This window comes from Paraphaeosphaeria sporulosa (assembly GCF_001642045.1).
Source record: "Paraphaeosphaeria sporulosa strain AP3s5-JAC2a unplaced genomic scaffold CC84scaffold_1, whole genome shotgun sequence".
In the NCBI taxonomy this organism is placed as follows: Eukaryota; Fungi; Ascomycota; class Dothideomycetes; order Pleosporales; family Didymosphaeriaceae; genus Paraphaeosphaeria; species Paraphaeosphaeria sporulosa.
In genome coordinates this window covers 1,169,653-1,194,472 of record NW_017253360.1, presented here as the reverse complement: position 1 = coordinate 1,194,472, position 24,820 = coordinate 1,169,653, and the positions used below count along the sequence as shown (strand labels likewise).

General features: G+C 52.6%; 10 protein-coding genes across 10 annotated transcripts; 5 read left to right on the top strand and 5 right to left on the bottom strand.

Moving 5' to 3' along the window:
- Window positions 1-1,083: 1,083 nt before the first annotated feature.
- On the top strand, window positions 1,084-1,494 carry CC84DRAFT_1211222 (uncharacterized protein; the record flags this gene model as incomplete). Its single annotated transcript, XM_018182359.1, has 1 exon — window positions 1,084-1,494. The coding sequence occupies one exon, from the start codon at window positions 1,084-1,086 to the stop codon at window positions 1,492-1,494; it is 411 nt and encodes a 136-aa protein (XP_018041929.1).
- Window positions 1,495-3,955: 2,461 nt separating this feature from the next.
- On the top strand, window positions 3,956-4,848 carry CC84DRAFT_1051591 (putative tyrosine-protein phosphatase; the record flags this gene model as incomplete). The annotated part of the gene is made up of 2 exons (XM_018173486.1): window positions 3,956-4,324; window positions 4,387-4,848. Coding segments are annotated over 2 exons (831 nt in total), but the record flags the coding sequence as incomplete, so codon positions are not given.
- A 38-nt stretch (window positions 4,849-4,886) lies between these two features.
- CC84DRAFT_1159069 (uncharacterized protein) lies at window positions 4,887-6,036 on the bottom strand. Its single transcript, XM_018177131.1, has one exon. The coding sequence runs from the start codon at window positions 5,766-5,768 to the stop codon at window positions 5,046-5,048; it is 723 nt and encodes a 240-aa protein (XP_018041927.1). The 5' UTR covers window positions 5,769-6,036; the 3' UTR covers window positions 4,887-5,045.
- Window positions 6,037-6,134: 98 nt separating this feature from the next.
- CC84DRAFT_1159067 (uncharacterized protein) lies at window positions 6,135-7,998 on the bottom strand. Its single transcript, XM_018177130.1, has one exon. The coding sequence runs from the start codon at window positions 7,864-7,866 to the stop codon at window positions 6,304-6,306; it is 1,563 nt and encodes a 520-aa protein (XP_018041926.1). The 5' UTR covers window positions 7,867-7,998; the 3' UTR covers window positions 6,135-6,303.
- Window positions 7,999-8,360: 362 nt separating this feature from the next.
- On the top strand, window positions 8,361-10,021 carry CC84DRAFT_1224782 (cytochrome P450; the record flags this gene model as incomplete). The annotated part of the gene is made up of 3 exons (XM_018183548.1): window positions 8,361-8,895; window positions 8,946-9,157; window positions 9,218-10,021. 3 exons carry the CDS (start codon window positions 8,361-8,363, stop codon window positions 10,019-10,021), a joined length of 1,551 nt encoding a protein of 516 aa, XP_018041925.1.
- A 238-nt stretch (window positions 10,022-10,259) lies between these two features.
- On the bottom strand, window positions 10,260-11,313 carry CC84DRAFT_1159066 (acyl-CoA N-acyltransferase). Its single transcript, XM_018177129.1, has one exon. The coding sequence runs from the start codon at window positions 11,291-11,293 to the stop codon at window positions 10,595-10,597; it is 699 nt and encodes a 232-aa protein (XP_018041924.1). The 5' UTR covers window positions 11,294-11,313; the 3' UTR covers window positions 10,260-10,594.
- A 4,852-nt stretch (window positions 11,314-16,165) lies between these two features.
- Window positions 16,166-17,111, top strand: CC84DRAFT_1224780 (uncharacterized protein; the record flags this gene model as incomplete). Its single annotated transcript, XM_018183547.1, has 2 exons — window positions 16,166-16,426; window positions 16,479-17,111. Coding segments are annotated over 2 exons (894 nt in total), but the record flags the coding sequence as incomplete, so codon positions are not given.
- Window positions 17,112-17,503: 392 nt separating this feature from the next.
- On the bottom strand, window positions 17,504-18,867 carry CC84DRAFT_1254005 (uncharacterized protein; the record flags this gene model as incomplete). The annotated part of the gene is made up of 3 exons (XM_018184429.1): window positions 18,265-18,867; window positions 17,760-18,220; window positions 17,504-17,709 (listed from the first exon to the last, which is right to left on the bottom strand). The coding sequence occupies exons 1-3, from the start codon at window positions 18,489-18,491 to the stop codon at window positions 17,504-17,506; spliced, it is 894 nt and encodes a 297-aa protein (XP_018041922.1). The 5' UTR covers window positions 18,492-18,867.
- A 1,059-nt stretch (window positions 18,868-19,926) lies between these two features.
- CC84DRAFT_1159064 (uncharacterized protein) lies at window positions 19,927-21,163 on the top strand. Its single transcript, XM_018177128.1, has one exon. It carries the CDS (start codon window positions 20,008-20,010, stop codon window positions 20,785-20,787), a length of 780 nt encoding a protein of 259 aa, XP_018041921.1. The 5' UTR covers window positions 19,927-20,007; the 3' UTR covers window positions 20,788-21,163.
- A 1,504-nt stretch (window positions 21,164-22,667) lies between these two features.
- On the bottom strand, window positions 22,668-24,564 carry CC84DRAFT_1170448 (uncharacterized protein; the record flags this gene model as incomplete). The annotated part of the gene is made up of 4 exons (XM_018179857.1): window positions 22,668-23,998; window positions 24,095-24,209; window positions 24,329-24,384; window positions 24,549-24,564. 4 exons carry the CDS (start codon window positions 24,562-24,564, stop codon window positions 22,668-22,670), a joined length of 1,518 nt encoding a protein of 505 aa, XP_018041920.1.
- Window positions 24,565-24,820: the final 256 nt, after the last annotated feature.

Here is a 24,820-nt window from a genome sequence, read left to right as displayed (position 1 = left end):
TATGGTCGTAAATGCAATGGATACAATTATGGTGAAGATAGTAGCAAAGAAGGATGGGTATGAGCATGCTCCCTTGATGGCTCGACGAGATCCAGTATCTTGCCATTCGTTGCTAAGCTGCGGCGTAAGCATATGCTCTGACTCTTCCATTGCTGTCGATGATGGTTAACTTCGTAGCCTACGATAGTAGTGATCGGGATAAGATGTGATGGGATTGTTGGTCTGAGTACTGGTGGTGCCGTCACAGGTCGTCGAGAATCAACACGAGGTCTGGGGACTGGTGCGCTCGACTGAGCAGGGCTTTGTAACCCTTGACGAGCTAGTGTGCCGCACCTGTTAGGCGGCAGTACATGTGTACAATATCTCAGCTAGATTGATCCTTCGGGATGACCGGATACCTGGATGAATAGGTGCACGTGGACTGATAGACGGCACGCACTGAATTAACCCGATGGCCCCCAGGCCTCCCTGATAGTGAGTTGGCAGCTCCTGCAGATCCTAAGCACGTATTCAGGCGTCTGAGTTTGTTGGACTAATTACAATGGGAAGGTGACACTGTTGCGCCTGTCTATGCTAGTAATCACTTTGCTGACTTACTTACTCGAATCAGACATAGTGGCGACCGCATTGATACTTTCTTTCAACAAGCGCTCCATGTGCTCTTGACGTATTCAGTTCAACGTCGTCTCTCAGCATATGGATGAAGCACGTGTAGTGCACACGGCCAGAAAGGTTCCATTCACCGATAGTCCGGTAGGTGATATGTAGGCGGGAAGATCAGCGCGATTTGCATGTGCGTGGGGGTTACGGTCTCACTGTGAGCAGCTTTACGAAAGTAACATCGCTTCCAGCAACTGCTGCCCTCTTGTGCGCATGACTATGGGCTCCATGGATTACTTCCGAGAGCCAATATATAAGTCGGAAAAGTCCATGTGTTGTTACCTTGCCTCCTTACCATTGACTAACTTTTAGCCAGAATACCACCCTCTTCGGTATGTTTATCATTTCCTTTTTGCTAATCTGACCTGATCATACTCCACCAATTCACATGTATACTGACAAATAACATCCAGAACTTCAATCATGCACCTCAAGATCGCAGCAAGTGCCCTGGCGCTGTTCACCGCTGTTGCCAACGCCGAGACACGGATCAGCTTTTACACCGCCAAGGACTGCAGCTCTGGTTATCTTTCTACTGCCACGGGTCATGGCAGTGCTTCCAACACTGAAGCCGAAAACGAATTCAGCTACACTGTTAATGCCTATGTCGGAGGAATTGCGATCGACAACCTCGACGATTTTCAAAACCAACTCAACGATGACAACGGTTGTGTCTTTACAGATATTACCTGCTGTGAATACGCGCCCAAGTGCAAGGAGCCTTCACCCGTTCCTAGTTCAGGTGGATACTGCATTACATACGACAAGTACATGGGCACGGTTGGCGTTAGCTCAACGGTCTGCGACTCACTGTGTATCGACAACGTCTACTAGAAGGAGACTTAGCGTTAGTATAGCAGGACACCTGGCGTACACCCAACAAGGAATTTATGGGAGAAGTAAGAGAATGGATTAGGGTTAGGTCGACGTGGCACAATACGGAAAGATGCAGACAGTTTAATATCCTAATCGTTACATCCTGGCTTCCGTTTCTCCAAAGAGAAAACGAAACTTGAAACTCCGCATAAGGAAGTGTGAAATAATATGTATGATTGCTTGTCGGTAGCTGCTGGCTGAGGTTGCTGCTGCTTGCTCTATGCGCGATTCTTGTTCGAATCCTCGCCCAGCCGAGGCGCCAGGAGCGGATAATTCCCACGCTCGTTTCTCCCTATTTGGCAAGTCCTTTTGTTACATTGGAGGCGATTTGGACGATTTAGAACAGTATCGTCGTTAGGCTATTGGATAGAACACTTGCAGATCCAGGCCATCGCAACCTGACCCACCCTCGCAACAGGATAGGATATTACAGTGTTCCCATAGGTTACAGAATCCCCATCTGGACGCTGTTTTCTTGTAATGAGGTTAAGTAGCGTGTTGCACTGCGGGTACTTGCAACGGGCCAGAAGGCAAGTGTATCCTTGGTATATGTTTTGATCCTCCCCCGTTAAATTCAAGTTATCTATACTGTTAACGGTAATCCTGTGCCCTTTAATGCAGTTTCTGCAAAGCCAGTCTGCCTGCTCTACTTCGTACTTCTCATATCTGACGGATTGTGCTGAGATTTGTCGTCTTGAACACCAATAATTCGTCGTATGGCATATGATCCCACCGATGTCAATATCGCGGAAGTCTGTCGAGACGCCACCTCCACTGAATATATCCGGATTTGATCCTGCGTTGGATATACCCTGCTCAGCGAGTACCTTTGCTGTATTTACGTGATTGGCTTCCTCGAAGCTCGGAAAATTCCTGATGCTGTGTAAGAACTTGACTTGAATCTGAGATGCTAGGGAAATTCGGAGTACCTTGGACGTTTTCCTGGTTTGACACTACTTTCTGTTCCTTGAATCAAATCAGAAGCTCCTCCAGCGATCGGCAAATCATCGTTCAAGTCGCCTTCCGCGTCGTCTCCACTATTCCCATATGTCTCATCGTATATCACGTCCTCTGTATCATATTCATTCTCTACATCCTTCTCACCTACTGTGTCTGCATAGAGTTCGTCCGGAATAGGGCTCGGGAGTTACGACTCGTTAAAATCAAATCTCAGTCCAGAGGATCTGATGCCAGTGAGTTGGCCATGGATGCCTTGAAGTTAAAGGCGATGAGGTATCTTGTACATCTACAGCCGATTCAGCATATCCGTACGCGGACGTTACATCATCAGGGCGTGCAGCTGGTGTAGTAATCTTCTTCGCAGACGATCCCGGATCTCGGTGAGCAGAGGAACTATGAGAGGCCATGGCGTTACTTGGTAGTTGGTGTATGGTGGCTATCGACAAACAGATCTCAACTATGTCAAGTAGCCGATGAGAAGCTAACGACGCAGCGAGTGCTTGATTAGCACAGGGCACACAGGTAAACGTAGAGAAATGAAACACGAAGCTGAGATCATGTGGATCGCAGCAGGCGTGGCTTTATATACTGGGTGCTGGAGTCTAGTCATGATCAGAGCGCGAAAATTGCTCATACAGTTGGCACCACATAGTATCTGCGAACTCAGTGCGTCGATTACTCGGAGCTTCAGTGTTTGTTATTTGACTCATGGTACGAAACTGAGCACAAGTAGTCAACGCAGCGTACCTATGGTACTCAAACTTTGCCGAACCGTTCGCGACAGGCTGATGAGGATGGAAAGTTATGAGCCACACCGGCAGATAATTGACTGGGTTCTGGGCCGTAAATTCTCCTTGCGCCATTTAGAGGCGTATACCAATGACAGCTGATCCCGAATCTGAGTGAGTTCTTCGCCTTATGAAGACTGATTCTCGGGATGCACACCTCATACAGTACGTGGACAGAGTCTGAATGCAATCGAATTGCCATTGGCCTAACCTGAGGTAGCGCACTAAGCACGGCTTGTATTGTTATACAGTAATACTGACTTGGCCCGCATCAAGCATACCTTCTACCCCCGCGGGTATCTAGTTGTTTGTAAGTACAGGCTTTTGAAGTCAACCGAAGATTGTCTTACCATGGAAAAGGACACTGAATTTCCTTCTCTGCGCAATAGCAAGGTGCTTCGGCAAAATTATATAGCAGTATCCCATGACCTTGTATGTTGCATGACGCTAGCAGGGGGAAATGCTTGTGAGCGACGTCGTCCTCGTGTGGGGTCGCTCATTCCATATGCATAAGCGAGGAACCTCCTCCCGGACTGCTCCTTGTATACTCTCCTCCATTTTACTCACCACCATGCGGTAATCTCAGACTTCGCCGACACGTAGTATTCGACTGAGTTACCGCAGCAATGCTGTCAGCCACACCTGCCGAAGTCGCTGCTCCACAACCAGAAGTTGCACCCTCCCAACCCTCGCACCCGGACTTCCCACCCTTCCATAATATCCCCGGGCTGTCGAACTTCCGCGACATCGGCGGCTGGCCCATCTCCTTCTCACGCGGCCCGCCACACCACGTCCGCAAAGGTATCCTCTTTCGCGGACCGGACACCAGCCGCATCACACCAGAGGGCGAAGAAGCGCTGCGACAACTGGGCATCAAAACCGACTTCGATCTCCGAAGCAAGGAGCAAATCAAGAAGACTGGCGGGTATAAGGAGATCGCTGGTGTTGAGCGCAGATGGACGCCTGTGTTTGACGACGAGCAGTATACGGAGGAGGCAGCGAAGAGACGGTACGAGCAGTATGCCGGGGAGGAGACCGAGGTTGGCTTTTCTCGCCCTACCCACCCCGTGGTATTCTCCAAGCCAATGCTGATAAGCGGCAGGGCATCGTGACGGCGTTCGTTGAGATTCTTACCGCGGGCGCGCCGATGTTTCGCACGGTGCTGGCACATGTGCTCGATTCTGCTGTGGGTGTATCGCCACCTCCTGCAGTCTTTATGCACTGCACGACCGGAAATAATCGCACAGGCGTGTTCATCTCAATGTTGCTGTGGCTTCTCGGTGTCGCGCCTGGAGTCGTTGCGCACGAATACGCTCTCTCTGAAGCGGGGCTTGCGCCCACGCGACATGTCAACGTGGAGCGGCTGCTTAAGAAGGGTGCTTTCCAACAGCACGGACCTGAAGAGGCCAGAAGAAAGTGCGAGCGCATGGTTGGTGCGCGCGAGGAGAGTATGGAGGCGCTGATCGCTGAGGTGGAGAAAATCTGGCAGGGCCCGGAGGGCTACTTCAAGGCTGAAGTAGGCATATCCGATGGAGAAATTGAGCGCCTGCGAGAGTTGTTCAAAGAAGCGCGCAGGCGTGACGAGCAGGTCCCTGGATCTGTATTATCTTAGGAGCTCAAATCAGATGCGTTGTCCTGGTTAAGTGATGGTGGAGTAAATGTGATTTCTAGACATTATGTGTGATTGGTCAGCATGTATACGTACTACTGTCATATCAGTGGCCCAGGGCCACGCTGGTTGTTATATACAGCCGGCGCAATTTATGCATACGTTATCTTGTCCGGCGCCTGGTCTCTCGTCGTCAAGTCAACGCTTTCCCTAGCGTACGCGTCCTCCTCTTGCGCCAGCGGATCCACACGAACGTCGTGATCGCCGTCCACTTCGCCAATCCTCTTTTCTCCCGGGACGGCCACATCACAGTTCTCTCCTTCTCTCTTTGCCACCTCTTTCACAACCTTCTCCACCACTTTCCGACAGATGTCCCGGTGCGCCTCCTCCATCTTCCCCCGCACAAGCGGCATCATCCACCACGCACACACAACCTCCACATCCTCCACCAACACCCATCCCACCTCACCCAATCCCTCCCCTTCCCCCTCTACAATACCTTCCATCGTGCTCCCCTCGAGCACGCGGAACTCGGCCCTCAGCACTACACCGCCCGTGTCCGCGCGCGTCTTCAGCCCCGTTGGCGTGTTCTGGAACACAGACGGGAAGGTCAGGCGGTACTTTGCCCACGAAAACCACGGGAGGAAAGCGATGGTTTCGGTCACGCGGTAGGAGCACACAGGGTACGTGTCTGGCGGGTACCAGAAGGTGTCTTTGAGGGTGGCGGGGTCAGTGGTAGGGAGGAGCGAATGCGTCGTGGTGAGTGCTTGGAGGGTGAGGCAGGTGGTGTGGTCATGCAATGCGGCGAGGACTTGGTCGCGGGACACGTGGGGCGGAATCGGGGCGGCGGTATGGTAGTCGTGTTTTGCGCGCATGACTTCGGCTGCGGTGGTTTGGCGGACGGCCTGAAGCTCGATCTACGGCTCTATTGATATGTATGGGAATGGAAGGCAGTGATTGTGGGCAACGGGCGGGGTCAATCGTACCATGCCGCTGTGAACAGAGCGAGCTAGGGCACGGCTACCGCGAGCTGAGCGTGAGGCTGCATGCTGATTCGAGCCACTGCGACGGTGCTGATGCGAGGCATTGCGCCGGCGCTGAGTCCGATGGGGCTATTCTCAGCGCGAAGTGTATTGAAGGGTCCCTGTGAGACGCATCGTTCCCACTCGGTGCCGCGCTATGCCGGTGCGCTAGGCGTGGAGGGTGACGTCAGATGCGTGTGGAACAGAAACACCAGGTCGAGTGTTTGGAACGTTCGGCGGCTGCGCCAGCGGCTGCACGTGACTCTGCACCACATGGGACCCTGAATATACACACTCAGTCATCTCTACTCATCCCAACGTCCAATCACATCGATAGTCGTGGGAATACACATCTCCAGGCCAGGACACCACCGACTGATGCCCACCTCTACCACTCCACAAGCCGCTCCACCCACCGCAGTCCCTCCTTCCTCCTCTGCACGCACTGCACCAACATCCTCCTCTCCGGCGGCCGATGGCACTTCCCCGTCAGCGTCGCCCTCGCTTCCGCCGGAATCATCCCGCCCACCATCTCCTCTTCCTCAACATCGATAATGCACTTGCATATTGCGATGATGAGCAGCGGATCCCACCATCCCTCGACGTGCCACTGCTTCAGGATCTCGATGCCTTGGTACCGCAGCACGCGGTCGCGGCATTTCAGCAGCAGTGTGAACAGCGGCACGATGAGCCCGAGGTCCAGCACAAAGAGGCCACTGAAGTAAGACGTTGAGGACCCCGCGTTGCGGATGCGGAGGATGTCGTGCGACAGGGAGATGATGGAAGCGAAGTCGGAGATATGGTCGTCGTACCCCATTTCGCCGACGTACAGAAGGCCGGCCAGCGTGACTTTTCCGTTGAGCGCCTGGATCTGCAGCATCGATGCGGTCACGTAATCGCGCAGCGTGGAGGCGGTGCTGCGCCGGATGCGAGCGAGCACGGGCGCGAAGGCGAGAATCCAAGCGCACATCTCGGCGTAGTAGGCGCTTTGCTGTGCTTCGAGCACCGGCGTGATTCGGAACGACGCGGTGTGGATGTTTGTGCCTACCGTTGTGGTGAAGGAGCCAGGGATGGGGTTTTGGAAGGGCCGGATGAGAGAGGACGGCGAGGTGTGCGCCCACGTGGTCGGGATGAAGTGGCAGCAGCGCCGCATGATGACGTGCCAGTAGCGCTTTGCTTCGTCGAGGGTGGTGAAGGCGAGGGGCATGGCGGCCGCGATTGAGGCGTCTTCATCGAGGAGCGCTTCATGCGTCTCGACATCGCGGTCATCGTAGACGGTCGAGATGGTGATGTCGAGGTTGCGGAAGGCATCGGCGATGTCGTCTTCCACTTCAGAGGGACGGTCTTTGAGCGGTAACTGATGGTAGATGCGGAGGCCGTGTTGGGCGTGGATACCGGCATTGTAGCGGTCGCCGTTGTGCGACTCGAAGCACACAATGAGCAGGCATGCGATGAGCGCGTCACGCGGCCCAGATCCGGTGTCGATCGCATGCTGAATCTTTTTCAACGCTCGGCCATACGTCTGATACGCAAACTGTCGCTGCAGCTTCGCTAGCTCTTCCGTGCTCCTCCCATTTGAGCTGACCATCGCCGACGTGCGAAGGGATTTGTGCAGCGCGCCGATGGCGACAACTGCATCGCGGATGAACGCTTCGTGGTGACAGCCCTGCAGCATGAGGCGATTCCACACGGACCAGTCCCACGTGCTTGGGAAGTCAGAAGTCGTTTCCTGGTGGAAGTACTTGAGATACTGGTTCTCAACGTCGGTTTCGCCTGGCAGGGTAGCAGTGGGTCGGAGGATCGTCAAGCTCGACATGTCCCGTTTGGGCAGTAGAACCCGCTCTACCCTCCTCCCGTTGTTCGACACATCGACAGGGCTCGTGGCTTTGAATGTAGTGGTATAATTGCAATGGAGCTTGGCCTTAGTGCAACGCATGCACGTTGGGCGCATCTCGTCGCACTTGATCCTTCGTTGCCGGCATGTGGCGCAGCCTTTCTTCGACCGCCGATGATTTGCGCGTTTCCCTTGCCCTAGAGTCATTGCTGGAGGCGTACAAGCTGGTGAAGTAGGGCTCGTGTTCGCTTACGAGCGTTCAGGCGAGAGATGTGTAAACAAGTAAGAAGGAGTCTCGTTTGTTTGGCGAATAGAATGTGGAGGATGATCTACGCTCGTTAAGGTGACCCAATCAGCGACGACGAGATTCTAGGCAGTCATGTGACATTCGTGTCTGTACGAACGAAGAACGAGTATGTGGCATCCAATTTGCCTCTCAGCAAAAGGATTGCAGAAGATCTGTTAGTATTGTTGGCTGGGTGCATACTAGTAAGAGCTTTTGGTAAGGACTAGCTCCTTCGTAAACAAGCACTTACACGCATATAAATCATAGACAGTGTGCGCCGTCTCTTTGGCCTTACCACATTGCCGGAACATACGAATTTCTCATAATGTATTTCATTCTACCAGTTCTTGGCTCGTCCCTCGCCTACGCCATCTTTGTCCTATACCGTCGTCTCTATCTCTCCCCCGTAGCCCACTTTCCAGGTCCCAAGCTCGCCGCCGCAACCTACTGGTACGAATTTTACTACGACATCATCCTCGGCGGCAAGTACATATGGAAAGTCCAAGAAATGCACAGAGAGTACGGCCCCGTCATTCGCATCAACCCAGGCGGTCTGCACGTCGCAGACCCAGCCTTCTGGGATGTCATGTACACGCACAGCACGGAGCGCAACCGGCGAGACAAGTGGGAGTGGGAGACGTGGGGTATTGGGATACCGACGTCGATGCTTGGGACGGCGCCGCATGCGCTACATAGGGTAAGGAGGAGCGCGGTGAATCCGTTTTTCTCGAAGCAGAATGTGCGGAGGTTGGAGCCGGGGATTGAGGAGCGGGTAGGGGCTTTGGTAGGCAGGCTGAGAAAGCGTAAGGAGCGCGGAGAGGTCGTGCGTATGGATCATGCGTATTCTGCTTTTACAAATGGTGAGTCGCTGGGCGTTGTGGGTGATTGGATCGGGGCTGATGTCTGGCAGATGTTGTGGTGCAGTATTGCTTTGATCGCTCGGATCACCATATTGAAGCGCCTGGTTTCGACCCCTCGTTTCACGAGACATCGTTCGGCGCTGCGAAGGCCATTTCGCTGCTGAAGCACCTCCCGTGGCTTCTGACCATTATGCGCGCGTTGCCGGAATCTATCGCTATGAAGATGGGCGATGAGGTCTCGGCGAATATCAAATTGACAAAGGTAGGCCCCATTAACTTAGCCCTCGCCTTAGATGCACCATGCTGAATTTTGCTGTTGCAGGAGCGCATGGGACAGATCGAAGATCTTCGGAAAACTGGCTTCGAAAAAGAAGAACAGGAGCATAAAACCATTTTCCACACTCTCCTCCGTAGCGATCTTCCCGCAGAAGAAAAAGAAACCCGACGCCTGGCTGAAGAGGCTGTCCTTCTCGTCGGCGCGGGAACACACACCACGTCGTGGGTGTTGACCGTTATCACCTTCTACCTGCTCTCCAACCCTGCCTTATTGCGAAAGCTCCGTGATGAGCTACGCACACTGCTGCCAGAGGTAGATAGCTTTGCGCCGCTCGTGGAGCTGGAGAAGCTTCCATTCCTAACTGCAGTGCTGAAGGAAGGCTTGAGATTAGGCCACGGTGCAGCGGCACGGAGTTCCCGCATCGCACCAGATGCATCGCTGAAATGTGGAGACTGGACTGTACCACCGAGAACGCCGGTCGCCATGACTATCCCACTCACGCACCTGGATGAATCTATTTTTCCAGATGCGCTCACTTTTGAGCCGCATCGTTGGCTTGGTGGTAATACGGCTCACCTCGACAAGTATCTAGTTGCGTTTTCGAAGGGATCTCGCGCATGCGTAGGGATGAATCTGGCTTGGGCTGAGCTATATCTGTGTATTGCGAGGGTGTTCAGGCAGTTTGGGTCTAGAGAGGTGAGGGAGAGCGGGGATGTAGGGTGCATGGAGCTGTATAAGACGGATGCAAGTGATGTAGAGGTTGCGAGTGATGCATTCTTTCCGATGGTGAGAGAAGGGTCAAAGGGTGTGAGGGTGAGGATTTCGAGTCCAAAGGTTGTTGACTTATGAAGTGGCAGCTAGTTCTGCTTCATCAATTTTCATTTCTGAAGTGAAGAGTATTTTCGCAGATTTGGTCACTACGATCAATATGTGTTATTAATGTAGGTACATATTGGACCATTTAAATTCACTTATTTAGAGATCAATATTTATACTTTTCACACCGTAGTAGTACTTCTTTATTTATTCTATACAGTATCTTATCGATACATTCTCTCATCTGGTCTAATCAGAGTCCTGAAACATCTCCCAACCTTGTGCGTTAAGCCGCATTGAGCAAGTCACTCGGTGTGGTCTCGCACCCACATCCAACATGAGCCACTATGAGGATGAGGATGGTTTCATGAGACTTCAGTGGAATGTGAGAGCTCAGCTCGGTCCTTGATGTACCTGTTTTTCTCCACGTCACCATCTAGGCCTCTTGTTGAGGGCTCCCAGGTAGCTGACTTTAATGTATACCCGACCTCCAACCCCTTTCATCTTTTTCAATGGTATGCTACATGCTGATAAGGCACGTGGCCCCTCAAGACCACCCGTCGCTAAACTGCTGCGTCAATGGATGGTTCGTATAGCTATTCGTGCTCAAATGGAATGCTTTGTGCTCAACTTCTCAGGCATCCTCAGTAACGCAACATGCGTATGGCTCCCTTCGCCGCCGTATTTGCTGAGGTCTTCGATAATCCGATTTCCCTTCTCTTCAAACCCAAGTCTCTTATAAACCCGCATCGCCTCATTGTCGCTTGCAGTATCCAAGTAGACAGGAACGCTCTGCTCATCCGCCCGAGGAAAGACCCACTCGATCAGCTTCGATGCGAGACCTCGCTTCCGGTGCTCCGGATGCGTCGCTATGTTCTCCAGCAGATAATACTGTCTGCCCTGCAACACCTCCTCTCTCAGTTCTCGCAGACCCAGACTGAACTCCACGATGAGGTCTTTGTTGCTGTTCTCTGGGAGCTTCTTCCTGTACTCCTGAATCCAGATTTCGCGTCTGTCGGCCTTATCTTCGGCGGATTCTTCTTCTGCCTTGGTCCTGGCGGGCGAGGGCGCACTCCATTGCGCAATAGCAGCTATGGTCCCATCGTTCGCGCGCATCACCACATACTCGCTTCCTGGATTCGCCATTGACTCCACGATGCGAGGAGCCATCGTAAGAGAGAGCGTGTCCGTACTCATGTTGCCAAACTGGAGCTGCGTGAAAGGCGACTGCCAAGACAGCGCAAACAGGTATGCGATGGCTTTGGCATCTTCGGGTGTGGCCGGTGAAAGCGTATAAGAAGACATGATGTGGGGTGCCTGAGCAGTTGGCTGGTGTATGGCGGGGGCGGAGTCGCTCCATGAAGATAAGCCGTGATCGAAACCATGCCGCATCTAGCCTCGCTCCGCTTGCCTGCGCTAGTGTACACATTTAGAGTGCCTTTGTCTCTTTTATGCACCTGGTGAAGCACGCTGCATTTCTTCGAAAGAATTCCCTTACTTCTCTTATACACATGAAACCCCACGCTGGACGAGACCTTTCAGGCGCGAGATTAATAGGAAAGAGGCTGCGCTCACCATGTCTGTCCGGAATGGTCGTGTTTCAAGAGATTTTAGCCAATGCCTAGTAATATGCAATATTTTACATGTGTCAATAGAGACCGGAGAATATAATGGGAGAGAACCATCTAAAATTGGAACGGCACCGATATCTTCACGTCGAGACCCTCGTTCTACGTCTGATGATGATATGGGGCACGCGGGTAGCGCTGTTCCGGGTGCAATAGAGGGCTGTTCGAGCATACATGCCGCTGCATTCCGAAGAGTTTCCTCTTTTGTCCACTCTCTGCAAGGAACGTACTGGCATTCAGTCTCATGAATTCAACGCTTAATCACACGGGGGACCTAGGCTTTTCGCATTGGCACGTATGATGTAAAGAAATGCGAGTGCTGTAGGCGTACTGTATACAGGACGCTCTCAAGGTTGCATGGGAAAATCTATGATTAACCCTCCTTGGGCACCTATGCAGAAGAAAATGAATCCGCTGAGGGTTGTGCGAATTGGCTTGTCGAAATGACTCATCGTGAGTGCAACACTCATACGACGCTAACTAATCCTTAGAATAGTTGCAAGGACTAGAACATGGCACTCATAATGACTTATCTCAATGAGCCGAGGTGTACATATTGAGCACATTTGTCTTCCTGTATGTCTTCCTATATGTATTCCTGTATAAGGTGAGGAATATCTTTGCAATTTGTCCGCGATTCATCACAGTTTTTCTCCTCATTGCTTGTTGTGATATGTTATTATCGACACGTTGGATCGATCCTACGCCATGTAGTAAATTCTACTTTTCGGTAGAGAAGTACTCCATACCAGACACTATTTCGTAAGTAAATGCGCTCATTCGCAACAAATACACGCCCGAATGATGAAATGGTTATTCACTCGCCGTTCCAACTTTTTATGCGGAGATGCCATGGCATGGTTTCGCCTCATCTGATGATAGCTGTCCGCCAGAGCTACCCAGCATCGACCAATCTGACTGAAAGCTTCTGACTTATACATAGTACGCTTCTGAGTCTTTCCAATTCTAAAGGCGGCTATGACCCATTACCCAAGATGCATTGCGTCTGCATCGCAATGCATGTTGAGTTTGTATGAATATGATCTTGTTGATGACAATGTCACGTCTTTGCGCGCGCATATAATAATAGTGGCTTCTCGGCTTTTCACCATTCGATTCCATGTGCTGTCCTCGTACTAATATAGACTGTAAGAAAGGGTAAATATAGGGCACCACTCGACCAAACCTCACGTCTTTCGAAGATCATCTGGCTGACAATAGTACAATCATGATTGACGACAGCTCGCGACTGCTGCCAAATGGTGACGGGGAACGCCGCTGAACCCACGTAGAAATGTCCATCACCCAAGAACAAATCGTTTCTCGAAAACCCACCCTGTACAGCCCTCTGCATGCCGTCCGGCCATTCAAATGCAAGAGATGCAGAAGAACGAGACCACACACAGTCCAGGGACGCAGAGTCGACCAGCACAGCCCTCCGTTGCATGTGGCAAACACAACTTAAATATGCATGCAATGCAGATCTTCACGCCACAGACATCCGCATCGCGCAGTCGCATAGCTAGACATTTCGCATAGCTAGATATTACGCCGTCCGCCGACTGCGCGACTGCAGATATCCCGCCTGATCTGCGTCGCCAGTTGCCTTTCATTCCACCTCAGCATAAATCATACCGACGAGGAGACTAAAAAAAATCCGATGTGATCCGTCAAAGACCAATTTGTGGCTTGCAGTAATGGTTCATCTGTACACTCCGCTCGTGTCTCACATTGATGTAGCACACATGCTTACTGAGTCTACAACACATGGATGTCCTGTTCATGCCATACCGAGCACGAGCTTTATTGACATCCTGTGTTGTGCTTGTGTACCCGCTCTCCGTGACATCTACCCTACCAGCCCGTTCTACTTATAACGCTACGATCCGCCACGCTATGCCCCACTTTCCTATACATTATTCTAGTCATGGAGGACGCATTCATAAGCGAGGGGTCAGAATTAAAAGCTGGTCGAGCCATTACTCCACCTATGAGATGAGGAATTTGGCGGCGGCTAGTAACTTACACAGGTCCTGGTGTGACGTTGAAATGGAACAAATGTCGCTCACGCGTAAGAAGTAAGAGGTAATAACTGGAAGGTGAATGGACAATTTGACTCCTGCAGCGAACTATCTCCACGTTGTCACCCCTCAAGTTCTGGGAACCGAAACTCGATCTGCGATTATGAACCAGCCCTGCAAGGCCTTCTCATGAAATTGAATACATACGTGTAAGCACCCATAACCACCCGAATCTTTCCGATGTCCTGCAGCCTCATGTCTTCCAATATCTGCCAAACATCTCTAAAGTTCTAGCACAGTTCCGCTGGCTCGGGCAGGCCCTCGGTGAATGAATCGAGAATATAGGGGCGCAGAAATATGGATATCGTCGCGTTTTCGCTCACCCCAGCTGCTAGCCACTTCCGGAACGGCCTACAGCTTCGAATCGACCCGTTTCCCATTATGTAAGTACGCACCACTTGATCACGGGTTACCCGAATCGCTGAAGTCTTGATGATTGTGACTTTATCGAAATTGTAACCCCAAGGATCGACCATGTCAATCACACGTGGGAAATGGCAGAAGTTGAGGCAGAACACATGTTGCCAGTATCAAGCCTCTAAGAGCTCACGATGTATACTTGTTACTCAACTGTAGCACCACATGTGCGGCGGGTCATCGTTACACGGAACGAACTTCCAATTGTATGGTAAATTGTAATCTTCTTGGAGTGCTTTCGAACCTCGATGTATGACATTGCCACATTTTTTTCAGTTGCATATCAGGTGGCCATAGACCATCTAGCGCAACTCAGCTGGGAGCATCGCAACCCTATCGCAGAGCACAAGGCAGTCCAGCCGATGATGTTCCCGCTTTTACCATTAGTTCTCATTGGCCAATTGCTTCGCATCACTGATCCGGACGGGGCCTGAAAGGTAATGCGCCTTATCATCCACCACAATATTTGTAGGTTCTGTTGCAATTGAGTTTACGTGCCAAGCACGGACCACGTGACCTTTTGTTCACCTCATTAGCCAAAAGCACCGACCGGTCCAACACTAATTGATGTACGGATCCCAGATTTTCTTAAGCAGCAGCTGTCTCCTTATCTTGACTACATGTTTTCTAGTAGGTCTACTTAGTAGGTCCGCAGCCACGGCGTAGCTCTCTGAGGCGATTCTAGGAGTCTCAAAGCAGACGTCAAAGTCCGCTTCATCTGGCAACTAGTCTATGTTATTGATAATAGCGACTTCTCCAACATGTGCTGCTGCGATGCCACTATAGGAAAATGAAAGGGAACTGATGAAATGCTTCGTGATGAGTCAGGCACGATGCGCGGAGGACACTTGAGAGTAAGTAGAAAATATAGATCCCAATTAAATCTGCAAAGCTAAACACCATGTCGCAAACTAAGACGTTATGGATCAGAAATTGAATTCGTGCACAAGAACGTGATACCTCCTTCGAGATTGACTAGAATTTCAACATTACGTCTACAATGACTAGAGTGTCGCAGAGCTCTTGTTTTACTTCCGAGTCGCCAATGCCTAGCAACTCTGACTTCCGCTTTCCGGGGGCTTTAGGAAGAGAGGTGTACCATCTGCCTATCGTGCTGTGGATGGAGTGTCATAGAGAACCTATCGTGGGGTAGATGTGCAATGCACACCTGCGATTTTATGAATATTATATCGGTGAGTTGCACAAGTAAGTGCACCACTTTACCATGGAAATATAGAGCGTATCTCCCCTCATAAGTTGTGGATTGTTGATACATCGCTCCCTATAGGTCAGTTCACTGTGGTACGCTTGTTTTATCCTTTTTGGGTTCAATTTCAGCATATTTAGGGCACGGAAGTGTCAAAATAAGCATACCACAGTGAATTGACCTATAAGGTACAATTTATCAACAATCCACGAGTCATGAATCGTTAGAAGTCTATAGAAAAGTGCCTTTGACCCATGGAAAGGTGGTACAAAATCTTTCGCAAGTCACAATAAGGTCATAGCTCTTCGAAATCGTTGACTAGTTTCCAATTACTGTGAAGCAAGGTTCGACGTCGGTCCGACCTTCCAATCGCCTGCGTTCACCTACCTTGCAATCGATCCTGGCTGTACTCGATCTGCTTCCGTGGTCAATTCACATGGCCGAATGCGTGACTGTCAAGGTCAGTCCTGCTGTCCTATACTCATCGCGATCGAGTCACGCATGATACGTCAAGAGGGATCCGACACCTGACAAATACGACTGTGAGGTGAGATAACAGTGGTATTTTGGGGTCAGGCCATGCCGGGAGCAGTGGAAGCAGGGTCGATAGATGACGTAGGCGAGCAAGTCACTCTGGGAACACACCCGCACCTTCCCCTCGGGTCGCGCTAGACCGAAGAACTACACCCCCCAACGCCGTGTCTCAAGCGCTGTGCATTTGCGCCCGCATCACAGTCACACCACAGAACGTCAAGATGCATCCAACGATTTGTCGCGCCGAAATAAACGTCAGCGGCTGGTACATGCCATCTGCTCTCCGTGCAACCAAAATGCAAGAGATAGAGGAAAAGGAAACTACACCCAGCAACGTATAATCGAGCTGCACAACCATCCCTTGCATGTGGCAAGCACTACCCGTATTTCAGCATGCAACGCCGATCCTCAGACAATGCCACAAACAACCCCATCACACAGTCAAATACAAGCAATGCCGTCCACCAACTACTCGACCACAGATCTTCCTCCGGTCCTGCGTCGCCAGCTGTCCGCTATACCGCCCGCACACCTTGACGAAATCATCTCGCTGGCTCTTGAAGCCACAGCAGTGCGTACCTTCTTACACCCTGCTCAAACCAGGCCATCTGATGAAGAAATAGCATGACCCCAGCATTGACTTCCTCGCCGCTGTGAAGGCGCTCTGGCGCTGCAACGCGCACAATCCCCGATCGTACGGCGCGATGAGCGAGGACCCGTCGGACAGTGAGCGTGAGCCCCACGCCGAAACCATAGTCCAGGGCGAAGAAAAAGTGCGATCAGACAATCAGCATCGATCGCAAGCTCAAGATCTGGATGAGGGCAAGTCTCACGATCAAAGAACGAGATATACCTACGATCTCGACACCGAAATGCCCGACGCTCCCTCGCCCACACCGTCACCACCAGCCTCGCCCTCACAATCTACACCAAAACCGCAGACACCATCCCCATCTCTAAGTACCTCGCAGGCCAAACCTGCAGCCGCGGTCTCTTCCCAGCCGTCAGATGACACATCCACGCCCCCATCCCAGCACATCCATCACCACCAGCGCCAGTCCCACAACCGCGCGCGCATTCTCGCCTTCCTTCGCAACCGCACGCACCCGTCTGTTAACACGGCGAACATGAGCTGGCAGCGCCGCGAGCAGCTCGCGCTCGCGCAGTCGTATCTGCAGGCGTTCGACCTGTGGCCGCATGCACGCAGCAGCGAGAAGAGGTGTGAGGGATTGTTGACGAGGTATGGGAATCTTTGAACGAAGGAGGGGGCAGGGAGGGGGCAAGGTGAAGGGAAGATGATGAGGGCGGGCGGGGGATGCGACGAGGATGTAGAGCATGTTATCTGATTTCTTTGATCTGTATTCATTGACTTCACGCAAGCTGCTGGACCATGTCGCAGCTGAACCGCGCAGGTGAAAGCGACACCTTGCCATGCCCATCGAAAGATGAGCGCCTAATCGAGCACGTCGAGTCTGGCACGCCACAAACAAACCTATCTTGCCAGTGCTGCTCGTGCTGAACACCATCAAAACTTCTGCCATGTATTCATCGATGACGCCAATGAATTGATCCAGAACACCGCGTACTCCGCCGCATCCCATCCCATCCCAACCCATCAACACACCCAGCTTTACCACCAAATCCACCCCTACTCCGCACCCAACAACACCGCCTCACTCTCCGGCATCATCCTCCCCAAACTCTTCTTCCACCGTCCACATACCACCGCCCCGCCCTGCCGACACCGAGAGCTGCGATTCATCTTCTTGAACTTGCAGAACGAGCACGCAGGCGCATACCCCGCGCTGACCCAGCCCAGATGCACGGCGATACCGGCGTCAGGGATGTGCTTGCCTTCCGCAAGGAGCTTGAGGATGGCGGCGTCTTTGATGGTTTGGATGTACGCGGGGCTTGCTTGGCGACTTCCTTCTCTTTGCGCGCAGCAACGGCCTCGCGGATCTTCATACGTTCTGCGTAATCCCTTGGGTCTTTCCTCTGCTGGTCCTTTTCGGTCTGCTCCCGGACGAAGCGGTCGCGGCATCCCTGGCAAGTGCAGTTCTTGCGCGACGCCGCCTGCTTTGCGTTTTTGTTTCTCTTGGTGTACTTTTCGTGCAGTGGGTCTTCCTGCGCGATGGCATTGTCCCGGGCGGTCTCTTCACTCTTCATCTTGAGCTTCTTCTCGTCTTGGGCTCGGGCCTCGCGCATCTCTTGGGCTGCCTTCCACCTCTTCTGCTCAAGGTCCTTCCAGGGGGCCCGCTCTTTCTCCATGCGAGCCTTGTACTCTCTATGCGCTCGGTGGTCTTCATGACGAACGTAGCCCCGCCCTCGAGCAGAAGCCTGCATCCGCCTAATGAACTCTGCCCAGCTACGGGCGTGAGCCTCTCGGTAGGAAGACTCGAATTCGCTGACGCTGTCGTCGCTGTGTCCGGATCCATACCCATCTTCATCTTCGTCTTCCCAGCCGTCGGCCTCATCACGTTGCTGGTCGTATCTTTATCGCTGGGGTGCACCTTTATGATGAGTTCGTGGAATGCGCGCCTGATCTCAGCGTCCGTCGCTCCTTCCACAACATCCAGATCGGCGTACAGATCGCGCTGCTCGGCCTCGGCCTGGCGGGCGTGGGAATCCCGCGGCATGGTGGATATACGCCGAGTTGACGGGTTGAAGCCCAAGAGTTACAGTTGGAGCGAGGTGCGCGGGTGGAAGGGAAGGCGGGCTGCGATATGTTCGAACGAGAGCCAGTTTGGATTGGAGACAGCGGGCTCTCGCAGGAAAGCACGCCAACGCGGGCACGGAGCAAACAAAGTGAGACGCAGGCGGCAGGTGCCTCGTTCACTGCATTGAATCTGCTGCGGGCTGTCCATACTGTTTGGAGGCCATTCTCCAATGCGGGCACGGAGCAAACATAGTGATACACAGGCGGCAGGAGGCTCATTCACTGCGTTGAATCTGCTATGGGTTGCCCAAGCTGCTGGGGAGGCCGTTCTCCAAAGCAGCCTCCGTATACCGTCCCACCAGGACAGAGACGACAGCTCCAAGCGAAGGCGACATTAACGCGTCTCACGTGACTGACACGCGCGAGCTCCGCCAATCCACTCAGGCGCGGCTGCTCCTCTTTTGCCCATCCTGCCCTCTCGGCGCATGTTTCTGGCCCTATCTCGTACTGTGTTTCCGCACTTCCGTGCATGCGCGTGACCAGAGATAGAAGGTCACTGCCTATCGCGCGTCTTGCTTGGTGGTGGGTTGTGCGGCGCGGAAGAGAGTTCGCTTTATGATTCTACGCTCGCTGGCAATGGCGCACATCTCAGGTAGGCACTCAACACTCGCATGAGAGGGACTCGTGCTCGGGATCGACAGCAGTTCCAGGATTGCCAAGATGTTAATCGCCTCTCGGCAATCACGCTACTCAAACATCTCGTCCGCATTCCTCTAGGCATCGCACCATAGTGGACCACACCGGTGAACCGCTGTTGGCCGTCTCTTCCATCGACCATGTTGGTGCGCAGCTTGCACCACCAGACACGGCCTCGTTCAGCATGCACGCGCTTTCGAACAGCCAAAGGCTTTCTCCGCTGTCAGCAATGTCCGTATTTGCTGAGTGCTCCTCTGCCCTGCGGGTGCACCGCCACGCTCGCGCGGAGCTGTGGCCTACCGTCCATCTCGCAATAACCACTCCACACAGCTAGCGACGTGCTAAAACGCGAATTGGAACGACATGTTGGACCAAATCTCAAGGCAGCAGCGATTTGATTGCCAAGCCATGCAGGGGTAGCTCGCTAAGTATTTCTGCTTCGGCCCAAAGTGCTCCACCTGCAACTGGCCACCCAATCGTAACTCACCACCAGCTTCCAAAAGGGGCCCCCAAATTCGGTCCGCACAGCCCCGCTGAATCGAGAAATACGCTGCGCCAAACAAAGATGCCCGTAGGCGAAATTGGGTCTCGTATCTGCACGCCTGAAGGCTTATGCCTCGCTAGATTGCTTGTTATACGAGCAAGGACCCGCTGAATCCTACTGCTTATATCACGGCAGGTCTGCTTCAATCGTTCGCTTTCCTTGCCTTCAACCTTCCTCTCTTTTCGCCATAATCGAGCTTCAAGCCAAAGCCTTTAATTCACACCTTCTCACACTCGTTCCGCAGACCTCTATCACAATGTCCAAGACTCTTCTCTCCGTTGCCCTCCTCACCGGAGCCGCTCTCGCCCTGCCGGCCGTCGAAGTCGTCCAAGTCCGCCAGATCGAGAAGCGCCAGGACTCCTCCGCCGACCTCAGCGCCCAGTTCCCTACGGACATCAACCTGAGCGACCTCGCGTCTCTCCTCCCCACCGACGTGCCCATTCCCACCGATATCGCCATCCCCACCGACCTCGACCTCTCTTCTATCCTCGACGGCATCGCGACCCTGCTCCCCTCGGGCTGCCAGATTCCCTCCGCCTTCGCCTCTGTCCCCACACCCCCGGCTGATGTCCAGTCCGCGATCCTCTCCTACACCGACGTCTGCCACGAGCCCTCCTTCACCGGCTCCCTCGGCGCCCATTACACTAGCTACCTCTCTGAGGCCGAGGCCTGGGCGTCTTCCAACGGCCCCGCCTTCTCCAGCTGGGCGTCTGAATTCGCCACCGCGTGCCCCTACGCCAGCGGCATCGCGACGGACGAGGCGGGTCTCAGCTCCCTGCTTGGTAGCTACTCCGTCACCATCCCCAGCTGCACCGGCGCGTCTGCGACGGGCGCGAAGCAGACAGGAAGCAACTCGGCGAAGCAGACTGGCTCCGCTACGACTGGTGCTGCCTCTGGTACCGCTGGATCTAAGGAATCTGGTTCTTCCAGCGCTACCCAGGGCAATAACAACACCGGCGCTGCGCCCCAGCAGACTGCCTTTGCGGCTGTCGCTGGTGTTGTTGCCGGTTTCGCGGGTGTGGTAGCGTACTTGTAAGCACTGCGCAATGTAGTGCATGGGCAAATGGTGCTGGTGGTTCAAAAGTGGATCATGTTGGTGGGGTCATGGGCACGGATGGTGTCGATGGAGATATTGAAGCTTTGCGTGTTCGCAGAGCTGCCACTGCTGTTAGCAGCAGCTATATCTATTCCGTAGATACAGACACTATCGATAGTAGCGCTGCGAACACCCTGAACTCCGCTATCTATACCAACACCATCTATATCTGGAGTACCACCAGATGTGGTTTTGAATCCCAAAAGGGACGGAATGGGCTTCAGAGAAGCTCAATTGACATATATCCATAGTAGACTAATATACGCCTTCGTCATTACCTCAGTCCCATCTTTCCTTGATTAACTCTGATTGCGTGATAGCTACGTCCATGGTATAGCAGCACACAATGCAATGTCCTGCCACAGACCCAGCCCGGGCACAATATATGCATGCCGTGACGATACCGCAGCTTAGCGGCATTGCTCCACCAGAGGGCCAAGACTGCAGCAGAGTATGGTACGCGGCGTTCTCCCAGATCAAGCTGCGAGTCGAATGAAATGGTAACGTTTCATGCCACTGCGAACCCGGGTTAGGTGCACTTGTTGCACACCTCCAAAATTGGGCATTTCTGGCATGGACTGGATGTGGAGCGGAGCAGGCTGGGACTGCCTGTGCAATGCACGGGTTGAAGTTGGAGGTCTGATGTTGGGTTGGCTCACTGTGTGTTGGTGTCGCGTAGCCACAGTAGAGAAACTTGTCGGGGCTCTGGGTTGCTCGCGAGGATGAGGGAACAAGGGTGTGGCCAGTGGAATTGCTTCAGACGCCTCTTGCAAGCGCAAAATGTAACATGGCCTAGCATTCCGATTCGTGTCCTCGTTCCGTGAATGCGTTTCGATGTCTGATTCTGTGCAATTGGGACCTGGAGTGGATCGTTGCCGACACTGCGCTGCGAGATCACTATTCTTCTCATGTTCCATTATGGTGTAAGGGATTGGGGTGGCTTGGGAACGTCTACGCAGAGAACAGTGCAAGCGTCATCGTCCAAGCATGAGAGAGCGGCTCATTTCTGTGCCCCTGGGCCCATGCCAACGTGGGTCACGATCTGATGTACACATGTCCTCACGTAGACGTGTTAGAAATGTGATGGTACGGTATCTGGTCAAACTTTGAGACAAGCATAGTAGCTCAAGCTATACCAGGCTTAATCATGGAATACATTCAAAGAGGCCTGGCCCAGAACTGAGTCTTTGGGCTGACGCGAGAGTTTTGGCAGGAAGGCAAGGATCGTGGCTGAGTGGGTTTTTTTTTGGCATTTATCGGAATCCTCGGGCAGCGTAGTTCACGTCGAGTTGACGAGGATGGGATCCACGCATACACTCGCATAGCAGAGGCTGGAACGACTTTCGCGAACAAAGAATGCATGGAGCTGAGACGACATTTGTGCTTGAGAGGACGGGTGGTCTTCTTGCGAAGAACGGGGTATCTACCAACAACAACAGAAACGCTGGCACAGGGAATAGAGAGAGAGAGAGAGAGTTGAGCAACGACAGTCAGGCTGTCAGTGCAGTCTATGAAACGTACTTCGTATGATTCACCGAATTAATCTTGATACCTCTTATATGATGCGCGTACGTTTCCGACAAGCTGGAAGATGACAATAACAGGTACGATCTAGTAAAGGAAAAAGGGAATCTGCAAGGTTTCGAACATGCGTGTCGATCTTGCGCTGTAGCGCTCGTGGACTCTTCGTTCAAACAATCGACCTTTTGCTCTGGTGCTCTCCGTTGATTTTGCGTTTTTTGTAGTACGGGTTTTGTAGAACGTTACGGTTTTGGCTACCAAGTTGGTCTCCCTGGAGATATCTCGGTGGTCTGGGTGCTTCAGGCTCCCAGAGCCACCGGTGCCAGACATTTTTGCAAGAGCGCAAAGTGGATTAAAGGCGCGGGCGCGCGGGGCCGACAGGGGCAGATACCGCGACGATCGAGCGCGCAGAGGTTAGAGTTGTCCGTGACTTGATTGATCATCTCCCCAACGCAATCGCGGTGCATGATGTGGCCGCAGGCCCGGAGCTGGACGGTAGGCTCATCTCCGAATTCACACTGGCAGATGGCGCACAGCTCCTCCGGTTCGGATACCTGGATCGCGTTGGTGTATTGAAGTGGGTCTAGGGGTGGACCGACTGGATTGAAGGGGACGTCTTCGAGGCGGTCGAGTTGGTTGGCCGCCTCCAGTTGCGAACGATTAAGCTGGCAGCTATCAAGTGACCGTATATGGTAGTCTGACTGAGCGTGGTTGGGGTTGTCGATGAGATCAGGGTGAGCCTTCTCCCAAGAACGAATCAGATCCTTCACCCACGCAGAGCCATCAATGGCCTGAACTTGGCCGTGCGGAATGACACCACCAAAAGCGGCCACGGCGCGCTCAAAGACCCAAGCGTAGAGATACCAAGCAAGATGTTGAGACGGGTGGTGCTGTAGGAGCTCGCGGGCGCGGTGTACTAGCGCCTCTGTAACACCCCGGGCATTGATGGTTGCAATGTGCTTGCGAGCATTCTTAGAGACACCTTGCCACATATTTTCGACGAAGCGCGTCCAATTATAAGCAAATTCGTCGGTCAGGATGTTGACTTGCTCAGGACTCGGAGTGAATGAAGTCTTCTTGAAGAGATCCACAGTGTACGCCACGGCGCTGCCGAAGAGGACCAGAGTGTTGAGGCTGTTATTCTTATCGTAAAGAAACGGACGCAGTGCGTTATTGAGGCCAATGAAAGGATCTCCACCAGCAAGCCTAACGGTGACGTACCTATCGTAGTCGCTGGGTAAATCGGTGTACACAGGTTGGTTTCCGATATAGGACATGATGAGCGGCGTATACTTGCCATCGCAGTGTTGAATGTACTCGAACGCGTAGAGCTCGTGATACTTGACCTTCGTGCCACAGATAACTGTCTCACCGCAGAGATCAAGAGCAGCGTTGTAATGTTGGACATCAACATCAATGTGTAAGAACGACTCGCACAGCTCGTTCCAAATATCTTCAGATGTAGGGAGTTCAGCAGTGCAACCACCATGGGCATGCATCTGCTGATCAAACTGGACGTCCTCGGGCCACAAAATGTTCTTGCAGTGGTTTATATTGCGATTCAGGTCAGAGGAAGGGCCCTCGGTGGTCATATGGCTGGCATAGTGAACCATTGCGGAGTAAGCATGCACTAAAGTAAGAAGCATTATCTCCGATGTGTCGCAATCAATGCCGTAGGCTTGTTCTAGATGTTCCAGACAGAGTGCCAGACGAGGCAAGTGCTCACGGGTAACTCCGGGCGACATCTTTGGCTGGAACTCCTGAGAAGCCGCCAACGGTGCGAACGAAGCCATTTCTGTTTTTCTTAGAAAGCAAGTTGCTTTAGAAGCTTCGAGGTGTGTCTGGTTGTGTTTTCAGTGTGGGAAGAAAATTAAAGGGAAGCGCACTGAAGACTTATAGGGAGGGGACTGCTGGACTCTTGGTAAATTTCACTAAAACTTTGTGCAAAAACGAGACGCACCTGCCCAAGTATCCATACAATCCCAGGGGCTCGGACACAGCTTTTCGCATGAATATCTAAGCCTGACCAGTTCAGACTAGTGAATCGATCCCTAACGTTGCTCACAAGTTCCACTTGGAGGATCGGATCAGTCACGGACTACCGTCATCTAGTCCCGTAGTCATCACATCACTTCTACCAGACAATGCTTCACATGTATTTGGAGTTCGTCCTAACTCACGGTTAAAGAAGGCCATGATCAGTAGATAGAGATCTCACAACCTCCGTCGGAACAACCGTACAGTGTGCGAACAGTGACTCCCCGTAGATATTCAGGACGGAATTTAAAGAGATTGAGCCCAGGTGAACTGATCGTTATTCGAGACACGTCTCGGACACATAATGACGTAATCTTCTAAGCTTCATCTATCCAATATGAGGATTTACTTGTTGTATCTTACTTCAGGGTACGTGAGGTACTATGCCATGTTTGGAACATGTGCGCTAGTTATA

Excerpts from the sequence above, each read along its gene's own strand:
- CC84DRAFT_1159067 (XM_018177130.1), bottom strand. The coding sequence starts at position 7,866 with ATGCGCCCAACGTGCATGCGTTGCACTAAGGCCAAGCTCCATTGCAAT.
- CC84DRAFT_1159064 (XM_018177128.1), top strand. The coding sequence starts at position 20,008 with ATGTCCAAGACTCTTCTCTCCGTTGCCCTCCTCACCGGAGCCGCTCTC.
- CC84DRAFT_1159066 (XM_018177129.1), bottom strand. The coding sequence starts at position 11,293 with ATGTCTTCTTATACGCTTTCACCGGCCACACCCGAAGATGCCAAAGCC.
- CC84DRAFT_1159069 (XM_018177131.1), bottom strand. The coding sequence starts at position 5,768 with ATGCGCGCAAAACACGACTACCATACCGCCGCCCCGATTCCGCCCCAC.